We start from the raw sequence: 14,009 nt of genomic DNA on the forward strand, positions 1-14,009 counted from the left end.
TGCGCATATAGTTTTAAATTAAAAATATAGTCCAATCCATGCGTTTGTTTTTTGCTTTTTTTTTTACAAATGCAAAACTTAAACTTACTGACACAAGTGCTCACCTGTACGATAACTGAAATTGACCATATGAGCAAAAATCCAAAATATTGTTGCAGGCTGCTACAGACTGTGTTATTAAACACTGCACTTTCTGTTTGTTTATCCTATATTTATGAGAGAGAAGGATATATCATTCTATATTTCTGTGTGTGGGCATATACAGTATGTTTATGTGTTCCATTGTTTTCTCAGGACAGAAGATAAGCAGGCAGATGGATGGTGCCTCACTGCTGTACACAGCTAGTGGTTATTGAGCTTGTATTGCCAAAAGACTAAGACCAAGTCCACCCACTGGTAGCACATGGCCTACAGCTTTCACTCTAACACAGTGAAAACACACAAAGGACATGATTTTCCAGGATGTTAGATTTCAAGAACATCAGACTTTTAGGTATTCAACCCTGATTCATTTTTACTGAGAGGACTTTTTTGGATCATGGTTGCATCCTTGTGACCTTAAATTACATTTGCAGATGTACAGCATATGAGGTTTTGGCTTGTTGCTTGCTTAGTGTTGTGGCAACATCTTAAGTGCTGAGTGTGAACCAATCACTGCAATCATGCTTTTGCATTATATTTACCAGAGATCTCCTGTTAGTCGATGTGGGCAATATTATTGTCTCCCTTTCTGTTTGTTGTTGCTGAAGGGTGGGTTTCTGAACATTGTGTTCACTGTTACTGCTTGTATTAATCACTCTGTTCCAACTAAGTTTAGTACAGTTAATCCAAACAAACTGGTCTGATATGACAAAAACACATTGCCTCCTCTGCATTAAAAGAGAGTTTAGAACAACAAATTTTGAAGTTTCCTAAACTGGACAGAGGGTGAATCAATATGTAGTATTGTACTGAAAATCAAAGTAGACCTGCCAGCACCATAATGAAAACACATTTCAGTTAAATCTAGCTGATTCTACCATATGAGAATAAGAAGCAGAACAAAAGGCAATAGAGGGTCAGCTACAGCAGTGTGGTGTCACAGAGTTGAAGATGTGTCATTCATCTGATGAAGACTCAAGCAATATAAAAACAAGTGACAACCTCTTTAAACCCTCTCTCTAACTTTTACTCTGTTTGTATGTCTCACTGTGTGTTTCTGCCCCTTTCCTTCTATCACACACACATATAAATGTTGTCAGCCACATCCACTCCCTGCCAGGTGTGAAGAGGGAGATGGCAGTCAGTAATTGGTGAGAAAGCACTTTGTCACTTTGCTGGATGGAGGATAGATTACTTCCAATATATTTCTAATATGGTGGAAGACAGAGAATAGATATCATATCCATCCTTGTCAAGGCTCTTTCTTGAAATGTTGGTGGCCCTGGCACCCCTGAAATGATTGAGTTTTTGTTAGAATATTTATGACAATTATAATAATTTTGTAATTCTTTTATTATTTTAAAATGTAACTTTATTCAGCTTCACTCAGCTTCTGTTCTGTGCCATGTTATCAACATCATCTGTCTGTATTACATCTGTATCAGTGCCTTCATATGAACACTTGTCCCTGTTATGTCTTATCCTAGTTTTAATCATGCAAAGGATAAAATATAAGACATAATCTTCATTATTATTCATATTCCTGTATGAGTCTAACATCTGATCATTTGTGCAGCAGTGAGTTTGACTCCTTGTTGAATCATCTGTCCTGAGGAGCAGCATACTTAGTATGAGACTTTCTTAACTATCCTTGCCATGTTTTATAATAAGTATTTCTTATATTTTTGTTTTGCTTTCATTATACAACTTGCAGTGCACACTTAAGGCCTGCATCAAAATCAGTTTAGTAGATATGTCAGGTGAATAGCTTTGCGTTAAGAGAATGTACTGTGCTTGTTTCATATAATATTTTTTTAATATTTCTATATAATTGGTGTTTTCTATTCCCAAAACTGTAAATTAAACTTATTATGAGCAGATCTTAGTGACACGGTGCCACTCACAGAATTAGGAGCCACTCTGAACGTTTTCTAATGTTAGTACTTACATGATAACATTGCCTTTATTCTTTATTCTTATTCACAGCCTTTATTCTTCATTTCTTTATTCTTTTTTCCTAAATCAGTTAGTAAGATGTGGCTTTTAGACTCAAACATTTTTATACCCCTGAGCTGTTCTGTTGTCGTTCGCAATTTGTCACTGAAATTTCATCAGTGGCAAAACAATGATAGAGCTTTGTAACATTCATTAAAAATATACTAAGTTTGTTGCATCCAAAATGCTAATATGTGTTCCTCTGAACCTCAGCAATTACTATATCTTGACCTGCTCTTCCGGGTCATAAGACTGACTGAGGGCTTTTTAATTTTCTTTCTTGTGGGAGTGAGAGATGTGAACCACACACATGTTGTTGCCTCATCACCATGCCTGCCCAGGAGGTTCACTTCTGGATCCTGTCCATGTGTGTGATCACACATCAGTCTGCTTGGAGTGAGTTAGGGGAGTTTCACACAAACACACACACACATTCACTCATTCACTCACTCGCTCCAGTCGACATCTAAGCCGGGCCCAGCAATGGCTTCACCAGTCACTCCCATCTTTCATACATTCTTGCATACCACGACACCACAAACCACAATGGTCAATTTTGGTGGACTTCATCCTGGAGCACAATTTACTGATTGCCAACTGCCTCTTCAGAAAAAAGAAGGGCAATCAGTGGACATACCTCTCGAGAAGCAGCAATGAGAAAAGAGAGCTTGACCATATCCTTGTTAGGAAGAAATGGCACAATAGCATTCTCAAAACTGAGCCTTATGGCAGTTTTTGTACAGCAGGCTCTGACCACCACATTGTTACCATGAAGGTTCGGCTCAGTCTACGTGTTCCAAAGAAGAAAGAACAGATGGAAAGAACAGACTGGAGGTTATTTGCATCAAGACCTGATCTCCAAGCCCAGTACACAACATAGGTGCAGAATTAGTCCCAAGTACTGGTGGATGAAGATGAAGATGATGCTTCAGAGGCTTACAGGCGGTTCATAGAAGCAAACAGAAAGGCAGCAAAATGTGTGCCCCAGATTAAAAGAAACCTTAAGAGGAGGTTTTCAGATCACCCAAATGCCATAGCAGCTAGGTAATCTGTGGAGGAAGCACACACAAGACTGACCCAAGAAAGTACTCCAATGCAAAACCAGAAAGAGGAACTGAAGAAACTATACAAAGTCTACAACCATTTGAGAAAGGAAGGACTTGAGGACAAGACAAGGGAGCTGGAGAATGCAAATGTGAGTAGCCAATATAGTCAGGCATGGCAAGTTGTAAACGAGGTGAGCGGGAGGAGGAGAAACAGAAAAGGACAAATAGAGGGTGATACAGCTGAAGAGAAAATACAGGCCTGGTACAATCATTTCAGCAAACTACTAGGCAACCCTCCAAGCACTGATGATGAAGAGGAAGAGATTCCCGTAATCTTCACTAAACTGGATATAGAGGATGGCCCATTCTCCATGGAGGAACTCGTCAAATCATAGAACACCCTGAAAACTGGGAGGAGCGAGGGCCCAGTTGAGATCTGCCCAAAAGTAATAAAACTCTGTAACTTGGATGAGGAGATACTGGACATCTGCAACAATGTGCTTATGACCAACTGCAAACCTTATTTGTGGTCACTAGCTCATATTATGCTAGTTCCCAAGTCAGGTAACTTATCAAAAACTGACAACTACCACGGCATTAGCCTCACATGCACCATAGCAAAGGTGTTCAACCATATGATACTGAACAGGATCCGAAACGGCCATCAACCAAATACTGACAATTAGAATGGATTTAGAGAAAAGAGGTCAATTGTCATCCAAATCCTTGCGCTTCACAGGACCATTGAAGAGGTGAGGAAGAATAACCTTCCTGCAATAATAATCTTCATCGATTTCAAGGAAGCTTTTGATCCTATACACAGAGGTAAAATGATGAGGATCCTCAGAGCCTACGGCATACTGCACAGACTTATCTGGGCCATAGAGGACATGTACACTGACACAAAAGCCAAGGTAGGGACACCAAATGAGGGTCTTGCAAGGAAACACTCTAGCACCTTTTCTATTTATAATAGTGCTGGACTATGCTCTGAGGAAGGCCACAAACAACCAAGATGCCCTAGGCTTTACAGTCACTCCAAGAAGATCCAGGAGAATACCTGGACTTCGCAGATGACATTGGTCTCCTCTCTAACCAAATAGCCCAAGCACAAGAGCTACTCATCAGAGCCGGTTTGCATCTCAGTGCAAAGAAGACGGAATACATGACCTACAACATTGGTGACCACAAACCGCTAAGAAAAAGTGATGGATTCCAAATGGTGGACTTCAAATACCTAGGGTCACGGGGGAGTGACTCAGCACAAGCTATCAAGTTGAGAAAAGCCTTAGCATGGAAGGCACTCCATGATGTGAGAGCACTGTGGAAGTCTGATCTACCAAGACAGCTGGAAATCAGATACTTCACATCTACAGTAGAAACCACCCTACTCTATGGAGCTGAGACATGGACCCTGACAGCATCAACTGAAAAGGCACTGGATAGTGAGGTTCTGACGCTCACGGATAAGATTGCTGCAAGGCAAATGAGCCGGCCACTGCTACCAACACCAGGATCTACCAGCTAGTTACCTGGTACTCTGGGAGCCAACACATGGCAAACAAGGACACCAACGTTCCCTGGACACCTTTGTTTTCATTCTCCTTGGGGACTTTACATTGACTTACATTCATATTCTGGGGACTTACCCTCACTTTAACCACAACCACCACTTGCCTAATTTTAAACCTTCCCCAAACCTTTACCTAAACCTAATTTTACCTTAACCTTAGACCAAGTTGTCACAATAGAATTCAGTGATTTACATCATGGGGACCAACATCTGATTCCCATGAGTAAGGCTGAGTCCCCAAAATGTGAGTGTGTAAACAGGTTTTGGATCCCACATGTGAGTAATGTCAGCCACATATACACACACCCAGAGCAAGCACAAACATGCACATTTAGCACATCAGCCCACCCACAAATACAAACACAAAAATGTGTAGATGATGCAAGAGTATTCAGACACAGACATGCAGGTTCACACATTCATTTCTTATTAAAGCCACTCTACAGCCTTACACCACAGATTGACATTGTCTCTGTGGTGACCGGTCACCCACTGCAGTGACAGAGAACATGGTGTCTCACACTGTGGCACTTTCCACATGAAGGCCAGATGGCAACTGTCATAAGTACTTTAATATGCATGTACAAGATGAAGTGTATAGTGCTTGTAACACTTAGAAAGACAGAAAGACTAAAATTCCTTTGTCAGCAGCCTGAGCCTTTTACACACTGTGACAGCCTGTTCGTTATGTTCGGTGTCACTCTTTTAGGATGAAAACGTTTAACAGAATTCTCATTGATACATACAGTATATTAGATTACATGATATTTCAGCTGACAATATGTTAGAGTTGTACAACAACACTCATGCAATCAAATGCATGACAATAAAGCAAACCTGCAATAAATTACAAACCTGTAAAAAGCTTCAAATGTTTTATACAGTATGTCTGAATTAAGGTAAATGTGTATATTTGAATGTGCCTATGTATCTATTTTCTTGGAGCAGGCTACTTGAATATCTTAAAAACTAATATTTCTATGCATGTGTACTGTACATTGTTGTTGCACATTATTATTATTCCACTCATGCTCCACATTTATATAAAGACAGAAATATAGATCGGATACAAGTTACTAAAGTACCTGATGCTGACAGTGCTGCTATGCAACAAGTACATGTTTGGCAAATGAAATGATGCTACAAGAAATGAAAGCTAATGAACTAAACACTTAATAATATACAGACTCATTGATTCTTAATTTAACTTTGTTAAAGGTGTTACGTATATATTCTGCCCTCCCTTTGCAGACACAGTACATGTAACTACCCAATGTAAGGAATCAATTCAAATAATATCATATTCATATGTATTTGTAAATGCGGTGGTCTTATATGTATTATTTTTCACACACATCTACCTGCTGATTTTGTGTGTGCATTCTACTTAGTCACTACCTTGGTAGTTTAGCCCTGCCTGTATTTGCACTCACCTACAGAAACAACCTTGAAATGTTACAGATGTTCAAATTCACCTGCCTGAACCTTTCAAATCAAAGCTAGACCTGGAATAATGAGCTCTTGTCAGTTGAGGAAGAGGTGAAATTGCGAGGGTAAAATAAGTGTACACACGCTTCCAAACGCACCACCAATCATTAACATGCTAAGCTAGGGTCACACTTTGCAGCTGCTCTTTCTGGATAAGATAATACTTTGACTGGTGTGTGTGTGTGTGTGTTTATGTCTGCATCTTTGTCTGAATCTTTGCCTTAAAACACCTGTGCAAACAAAGCTTTACAAATACAACGGAATAAATCCATTTCATATATACAGTAACCAGCCATCTGTCTGTTATAGGGTTGTAAAACACTGTTGTGTACAGTGACTTTGATGACAGTAAGAATATAATAAATCAAAGAGCTTCATTGTATGTACTGTAGATTAGCAATACATGCTGTGGTCCCTGTTGTTATATAGGTGCAGTTTTACAGGTTTGGTGACTCACTGCTTGTCACAGAAGAGCAGCAATAGGGGTAATCCAGTGGTCCATTGCAATTTTGGTGTCAGTGTTTTGTGAAGGTAGAGTGAAGACTTTTGATTGTCACCAGCATCTTTAATCCACCACAGTCTTTATATACGACAGCCTTGATGTAATCTTTTAACTGCCACCAAATGAGACAGGTATGTGGTCTCTAATCTGAGTGGAAGGCATTTTCAAAGTGTGATTATACACACAGATCCACTATTGAACAAGCTGTTGCAAAATAACCATGCTGACTTTTATGTCTATGTGATTATCAAACTGGTTAAGTTACTGAATACCTTGGATTTACATCCTGCCAGGTTATGTACTCAAAATAAGATGGCGATGCCCTTTTTGTGCTGCGTCCACAGAATTCATTCAGTTATATGGTCAATCCTGAAACAATTACAGCTCTTTGAGACTTTACATTACTTCTGTCCTTCAAGATGGTGAATTCCCATCAGTTCCCTCACTGTAACCTTAAAACCAGAACATGAGTTACCAGGGGTGATGGCTGTGTGTCTCTTTCTTTAGAAAAGGGTCTGACCATGGTAGTGCCTGAAGCACCACAGCTTTAATAATTTAATTGCAATGAATATATTATATATGAACTATACATACATAGTATTGACAAGTCCTTTAATCTAAATGATCATAAACCTTATTTGTCCCTATTGTAGAACAGGACTCATACCACCCTTCTAGTGGCATGTTTACCAGAACTTTGTTTAATTTAATTTATTAATCCCCATTGAGAAATTTCTTACTGATGGCAGCGCTGTTAGGCTACCAAGAGCAACTAGGGGTTCAGCATCTTGCCCAAGGACACTGCAACATGTGGATTGGGGAGACCAGGAATTGAACCATCAACCTTTTGAGTGGAAGATGACCACTTTACCCCCTTGAGCCACAGCTGCCCCAATTATAACAGCTCATTTTCAATTAGTGAGCCATCACAGTTTCATCAGGTTTAGGCACAAAATATATTTGGTCAGGTTTAGAAACAAAACTACTTGGTTAAGTAAAAAATAGAACAACATAAATAATAGTATATTACATAATAAACACAGTGTTAAGGTTTTACACACAAATTGAACAGCAGTGTCTTATGGGAAAGCCTTGCGTTTTCTGACCCATTCATCCACCCCTACCTCCTCCTACAGCAGACTTTGACTGTGTTTACATGCACTTAAGTAAACAGGTTACTGAGAGAAACCACACTGCAGCAGAAATCAGATAACACGTTTACATACTGTACATGGCAGTAATCAGGTTACCCCCCCCACCAAATTTACTTTGCTGTCCACGTGAATGCCACACAATACAAGAAAATTATAAAGTAGATGAGCAATAACAAATCTCGATGTCCTTATATGACTGCATCCTACCATAAACAAAGATGGACCTAGTCGATCAAGCTCGTATTTTGGTCTCTTTAGCGATGCTTCACCTGCAAATAACGATATTAGCTACCCTTCTTGTAGTTGCTTTGTCTGCACTGCTGCTGCTCGCCATCTTGATAATCGTCTGTTTACGCCAATGACAGCTTCCTGTTTTTCTCTAGTGGTTACTTAAGTGCATGTAAACGCAGTCAGTGTCACTCGATATACTACATCACATAACATCCTCCTTTGCTCCTTTCATAATTCCTACAGTAATGATTACTAGTGGTCACCTAACTATAACATGTTACCACTGGCTGCAAAAACCTGCTGGCACAAATGATATATGAACTCATTTTACAGGGAGATAGGATCGTATTTTTTTTATCGCATTTTTTAAAATCATATTTTAATGATGGGCAGCATGGTGGCACGGTGGTTAGCGCTGTTGCCTCGCAGTGAGAAGGTTCACGACCTTTGTGTGCGGAGTTTGCATGTTCTCCCTGTGCTTGCGTGGGTTCTCTCCTGGTACTCCGGCTTCCTCCCACTGTCCAAAGACATCTGTCTTAGGTTGATTGGTGACTCTAAATTGCCCATGTGAGTGGTTGTTTGTCTGCGTGTCGACCCTGCGATGGACAGGTGGCCTGTCCAGGGGGGGAAGCCTTACCTTCGCCCAATTGCTGGCTGGGATTGGCTCCAGTGACCCCGTTTGGGACTGAGTGGTGTTGAAGATGGATGAATGAATATTTTAACGACAGTGATTAAATTGTGTTTTTTTTTTATCTTTATCTTTTTTATGTTTTAGTTGTCTTGACAACTATTTAAGCTGTCCCTGGTAGGCTACTGGTTAAGGCGCAGCGCTCTCACCGCTGCGCCCCGGGTTCGAAGCAGGGTTGCGTCAGGAAGGGCATCCGGCGTAAAACATGTACCAAATGTCAACATGCGCATCGTCAGTGTGACAATTCGCCGTGGCGACCCCTAAATGGGAAAAGCTGAAAGTGACTTTCTGGTTGTCTTGCAAACTATTTGTTTTTTAATACGACTTCACCAGATCAACAGCTGTTGTAACAAATAAACTAGTTCTGATTGAAAGTTCCAGCAAACTAAACTCTAAGCAGGGTTTGTGACAGCCAGTCAATATACAGCTCCATCAATATTTCACATGTGAAGGTTTTAAATTTTCATGAAACTGACTGGATGTACTGTGAGTGGGAGGCTGACCGTACGGTGTCAGCGTTTTGAATAACAGATGACCTCAGATCAGATTTATCCTGAGATGGAGATGTGGAGAGGAAAGGAAAAGCAATGGGGCTACTTTGGCAACACTGTTCATCTAGCATTCATGCCAGTAAAACAAAGTGAGCAGAGAAGGAGACAGAGCTGAGAGATGGAAAATAGAGGCATAGAGCAGAGACAGAGGAGGACATGAAGAGAGAGTACAGACAGAAAGTAGTGAGAGAGGACAGAAGGGTAGCGAGAATTCATTCCTCTTCCTTTATAGTTTCATCATTACATCACATTTATTTGTCAGTCCCGGAAAGTGTTCTTGTCCGGCAACATGACCACCTGCCTTGACCGCAGCCAGCTGTGGCAGAGTCACATTGTTTAGAGCAGGGTGGATTGATTTGATTGGCAGATGAGAGGCGGTGCAAAGTCAAACAAAAGAACCAAACAAAAGCAATGTTCAAATTTAACACATGCTCCCAAATGAATGAAGCCTATGTAGACATAGAGAGAACTCCTTGTAAGCCATCATACTGATTGTGTTGCATTTCAGTTTGCCCCAGCGGCTTTGTTGACCAGTGTTTTCCTTAAATAAACAAAAAAAAGGTGCAAAGCTTATATTCTACATACAGCTGTTTACCAAAAAATGAATTTGGATGTAACCTCTTCGTAATCACCAACATTTTGATTAGTAACTGTAATTTAATTACATATTTTTCTCACCAAGTGTAACTGAATACAGTTACATGTATTTTGAAATTCAATTACAGTAACTTGTTACCCCCTAACGCTGTGCACTTCATGTGCTAACCATTTGTGGATTTATTTTGTTACATTTTGATACTGATATAACTTTTAACATCAAGCTTTGGCAGAAATAAATGTTTTGATCATTCCATTTAAATAGATTTGAAACTGGGAGAGAGGGAGCAAGGAAAGTTGTTACTAAAGTGAAGTAAAGAGGGGGAGGGGAATGAGAGGAGAGAGTGAGAGCAAGAAAGAGAGAGTGGAGACAGACAAAGAAAGGGAGGGGGTAGGGAGGGTGAGCAAGAGACACCCAAAAGAACACCTGTTGAGATTAGGGTTGGCACGTGACCCACTCCAACTCGCGTGGCAGCTGCACCTCCCTGGAACAATGGCGGCAAAAGAGAGAGACAGAGAAAGTGAGAGGAAAGTTTGAATGCACTGCTTATCCTTTCAGGTCGTGTGTGTGTGTGTGTGTGTGTGTGTGTGGCATACTAATGCATACACTAAAACTAAGAACGTGGCATATGGAGGGAGAGACAGAACTGTGGGCGACCAAGAAAAAAAAATGTGTATAAGTTAGCTATGAAGCTAAAAGTAGACAAAAGTCTTTTTTATCGTTCAGGTGTAGAATAGAATAGAATAGAATAGAATAGAAAAAAGGACACCTGCTCAAGGTACTGAATAAGGTGTTAGTTTAAAAAGCTCACCAGCTGTCACTCCAGGTGCACTGAGATCAGTGTGTTGGAGGAGAGAGAAAAGTATGATGTACTACACTTGACCTTAGCACATTCCTATTAGATTTTTTTTAACTTTACATTTGTACAGTATATTTTTTAAACCTTTGAGTATGACTTAAAGTGCTCTGTTCTGAAGCTACTTCTAAAGTATGGCCTAACATGCTATAACACTCTCCTGCAGTTCCTTATTAAAATGGCATCAAGAAGGGTGTGAATTTACCAGTTGACATTCTTATTTCCTTTGCAGTTCTGCTCCATGAACACAAAAATTGGAGCCCAATTATCCATTGCTTTACTTAGATATGAAGCCATATTGAATATAATTGTCCCCAGCGAAATACATCCAGTAATGTTGGTGACTGTACTTTCATGCTAATTTCCCATTGGTGATTCAAGTCACCTCTGACTCTCTTTTCATTTAGGTACAGATCATTTGACCATCTTGCTGTCTATTACATGAACATACTGTATGTACACACACAGACCTACTTTCATTTTAATTTCTAATTCATTTCATATTTTGAAGGCATTTTCATGTGCAGGAACGTGCTCACTTGGAAGGTGAACTCATTACAGGGCTGACTGATTTCAGACTAAGCTGATTTTTACCAACTTTTAACTCTTGTATTTCACTGCAGCCATTGCGTTCATAGTGTAACACACACACGCTTTACAACAGCATCACAGAAGCTTTTGGGTGCCTCCCTATCACACAGAGACATTATGTAATTCACCCCTGGTAACTGCTCTGGATGCTTGGTCTGTTCTCTGTTACTCTCCCTAAATTTTCTACAACACAGTTGGGCTGCCCTCTTCGGCTCTGCGACGCCATCTAGCGATACTCCAGCACTTCCCTGTAGTCCTTAACCTACTGTGCGTCTGCTAGTATCCCTCCTCCTTCACTTTTGTGACCCCTTGCTGATTTGAGAGCGAAATTAACTACTCATTATTTAGTTGGGAGAAATGAAGATTATTATACAAAGGAGAATTATTATGTTTAAAAGCAAGAGGTGGTTAAAAAAGACATAAGTATTTGTATAACGATAAATGTGTGACGATGACTGTTAATGTTAACATTTGCCTAAGGCAAAACTGAAGAAAAAATAAAACTAAATAATAGATATCATGAGTGTGTTATTAATTATGTCCACCATCTATTTAACAAAACTTGTGAAACAATTTAGTTTTGTGGGGAACTAGGTACAATTTCCTCCGTGCGTAAAAGTACTTACTTGTGCGCCATGCGCTTTTCTGTCACCTGGTCTTATTTATGTCATTCTGTGCAGAGTGCGGCACTTGATGTCAGTTTAGAGGAGTGCGGATGCGTGTGCTTGTACAGGCAGTTTGTACGCAGTTGCCTGCTGCTCTACCTCTCCTCTCCCTCCTTCCTCTGTCTGGTGTACTGGGGAGAGGGGGCTGGTTCGATAGTGTTATGTGACAAAAGACTGCCTAGCCCCGCCCAATGAGGAGGAGGGTGGGAGGTCGGGGGAGAGCTGGGTGAAAGCACGGAGCATTTACAGCTTGGCTTGGAGTCCACTTAGCTTCTCATATAGCTATATGTTAATGATCCACACATGGGCTGGTGGTACGAGTAGAAAAGGGGGTCCATAACATAAGCCAGTGTCTCTTTAAAAAAATAAGTTTCTTGTTGTATTCTGGAATGAGGTCAGACACGAGACTCCTCATTGCACGCGCTGATTATTATTAGATTCATTGTTTGGCCAATCAGCACCGAAGGGGGCGTGAGTTTGGTTCACAGGCAGGGTAGTGACAGCGTTCTATTGGTGGATTTTTATCGCCGTTGTATCTCGGAAAGGTATAAATGTAAGCATGGGGCCCGCTCCTGGAGGGCTGTTTGAAACTCTTCGACAGGTCTGCAGCTGGAAGGCGGACAGTATAACTGGCTGAAGATTTCTTTTTTTTTGCTACCCAGCATGCATGGCTTTTGTTTCTAGGAGAGAGGACAGAGCTGATGCAGAGAAAAGCGCTGACTTTACGCGCAGCACTTGGAAGCGCTTTGTAAGTGCCGGAGCGCACAGTGTGGCACTCAGTCTGCGCTCTACAGCTGCATAGACTATGTTCAGTCACCATACGGCTGAACTGATTTTATAAGACAGAAGGAAGATACTGAGAAAGACTGATAACAGGGTACACAGTGGAGCGTGGGCTATACTGTCCCTGCTGTTTCAACACCTACTGAACCTGGAAATTAAACTTTTTAAAACACACAAGTCTTTTAAAGGCTACTCTGGACTGAAGTGTTATAATCTCAGGAGTGATTTATTTCTTGTGCTTAAAAAACTCAGCTTAAACTGTGAAGAGGTGGCGGAAATAGCTGAGTGTGCTTTAAAGTGAACTGGAGGACCAAGCAGAGAGGGAGAGAAAGAGCAAGCACACCGCTCTCCCTCTGTGTGTAACTGGGCAGCATGGTGCAGAAAATGAGCCACACAGAGAGCACCGCCGAGGCGCTGTCCCTTTTCACCGGGGATTCGAGTTCCGACTCCGGCGCGTGCATGGATCTGGACACGGCCGCCTCGCCTTTATCCCCGGGCTCCACTGCTTCTTCGACCGCCGGGGACAAGCTGGGTGACAACCCGGCATGGTGTAAAACTCCAAGCGGCCACATCAAGAGACCCATGAACGCATTTATGGTGTGGTCACAGATAGAGAGGAGAAAGATCATGGAACAGTCTCCGGACATGCACAACGCTGAGATCTCCAAGAGGCTGGGGAAGCGCTGGAAGCTGCTCAGAGACAGCGACAAGATCCCCTTCATCAGAGAGGCGGAGCGGCTCAGGCTCAAACACATGGCGGACTACCCCGACTACAAGTACCGGCCGAGGAAGAAGGTAAAATCAAGCGCCTCTAAACCTGGCAGTAACGGAGACAAGGGAGAGAAACTCAGCAGTAGCTCAAACAACACCAGCACTAAGACGTCCGCGTCTTCAAGGAAGAATGGATCCAAATTACCCAGCAGCAGCAAACCCCACAAATCACCCTTCGGAAGCAGCAGTAGCAGCAGTAGCACCAAAGCATCACCGTTTGCCTCTGAGCACCCATCAGAGCACCATCACAATTCTCTCTACAAGTCAAAATCTGTCTCCTCAGCAGCCAAGCAAATACCCGATGGCAAAAAGCCTAAGCGGGTGTACGTCTTAGGAACCAGCTTGAGCGGCAGCCCAACATCCTCCCTCGGTGGCC

At 41.5% G+C, this 14,009-nt stretch overlaps 1 protein-coding gene across 1 annotated transcript in view; it reads left to right on the forward strand.

Annotated features, from left to right (window-relative positions):
- Positions 1–12,546: 12,546 nt before the first annotated feature.
- sox4b (SRY-box transcription factor 4b) overlaps positions 12,547–14,009 on the forward strand; it is a 78,984-nt gene continuing 77,521 nt past the window's right edge. Inside the window, 2 exon segments of the mRNA XM_020596876.1 lie at positions 12,547–14,003; positions 14,006–14,009. The exon segment at positions 14,006–14,009 is cut by the window's right edge and continues 426 nt beyond it. Coding sequence (XP_020452532.1) covers positions 13,235–14,003; positions 14,006–14,009 — 773 coding nt within the window. The 5' untranslated portion in view covers positions 12,547–13,234.

The sequence above is a fragment of the Monopterus albus genome, unplaced genomic scaffold (assembly GCF_001952655.1).
Source record: "Monopterus albus unplaced genomic scaffold, M_albus_1.0 scaffold31.1, whole genome shotgun sequence".
Lineage (NCBI taxonomy): Eukaryota > Metazoa > Chordata > Actinopteri > Synbranchiformes > Synbranchidae > Monopterus > Monopterus albus.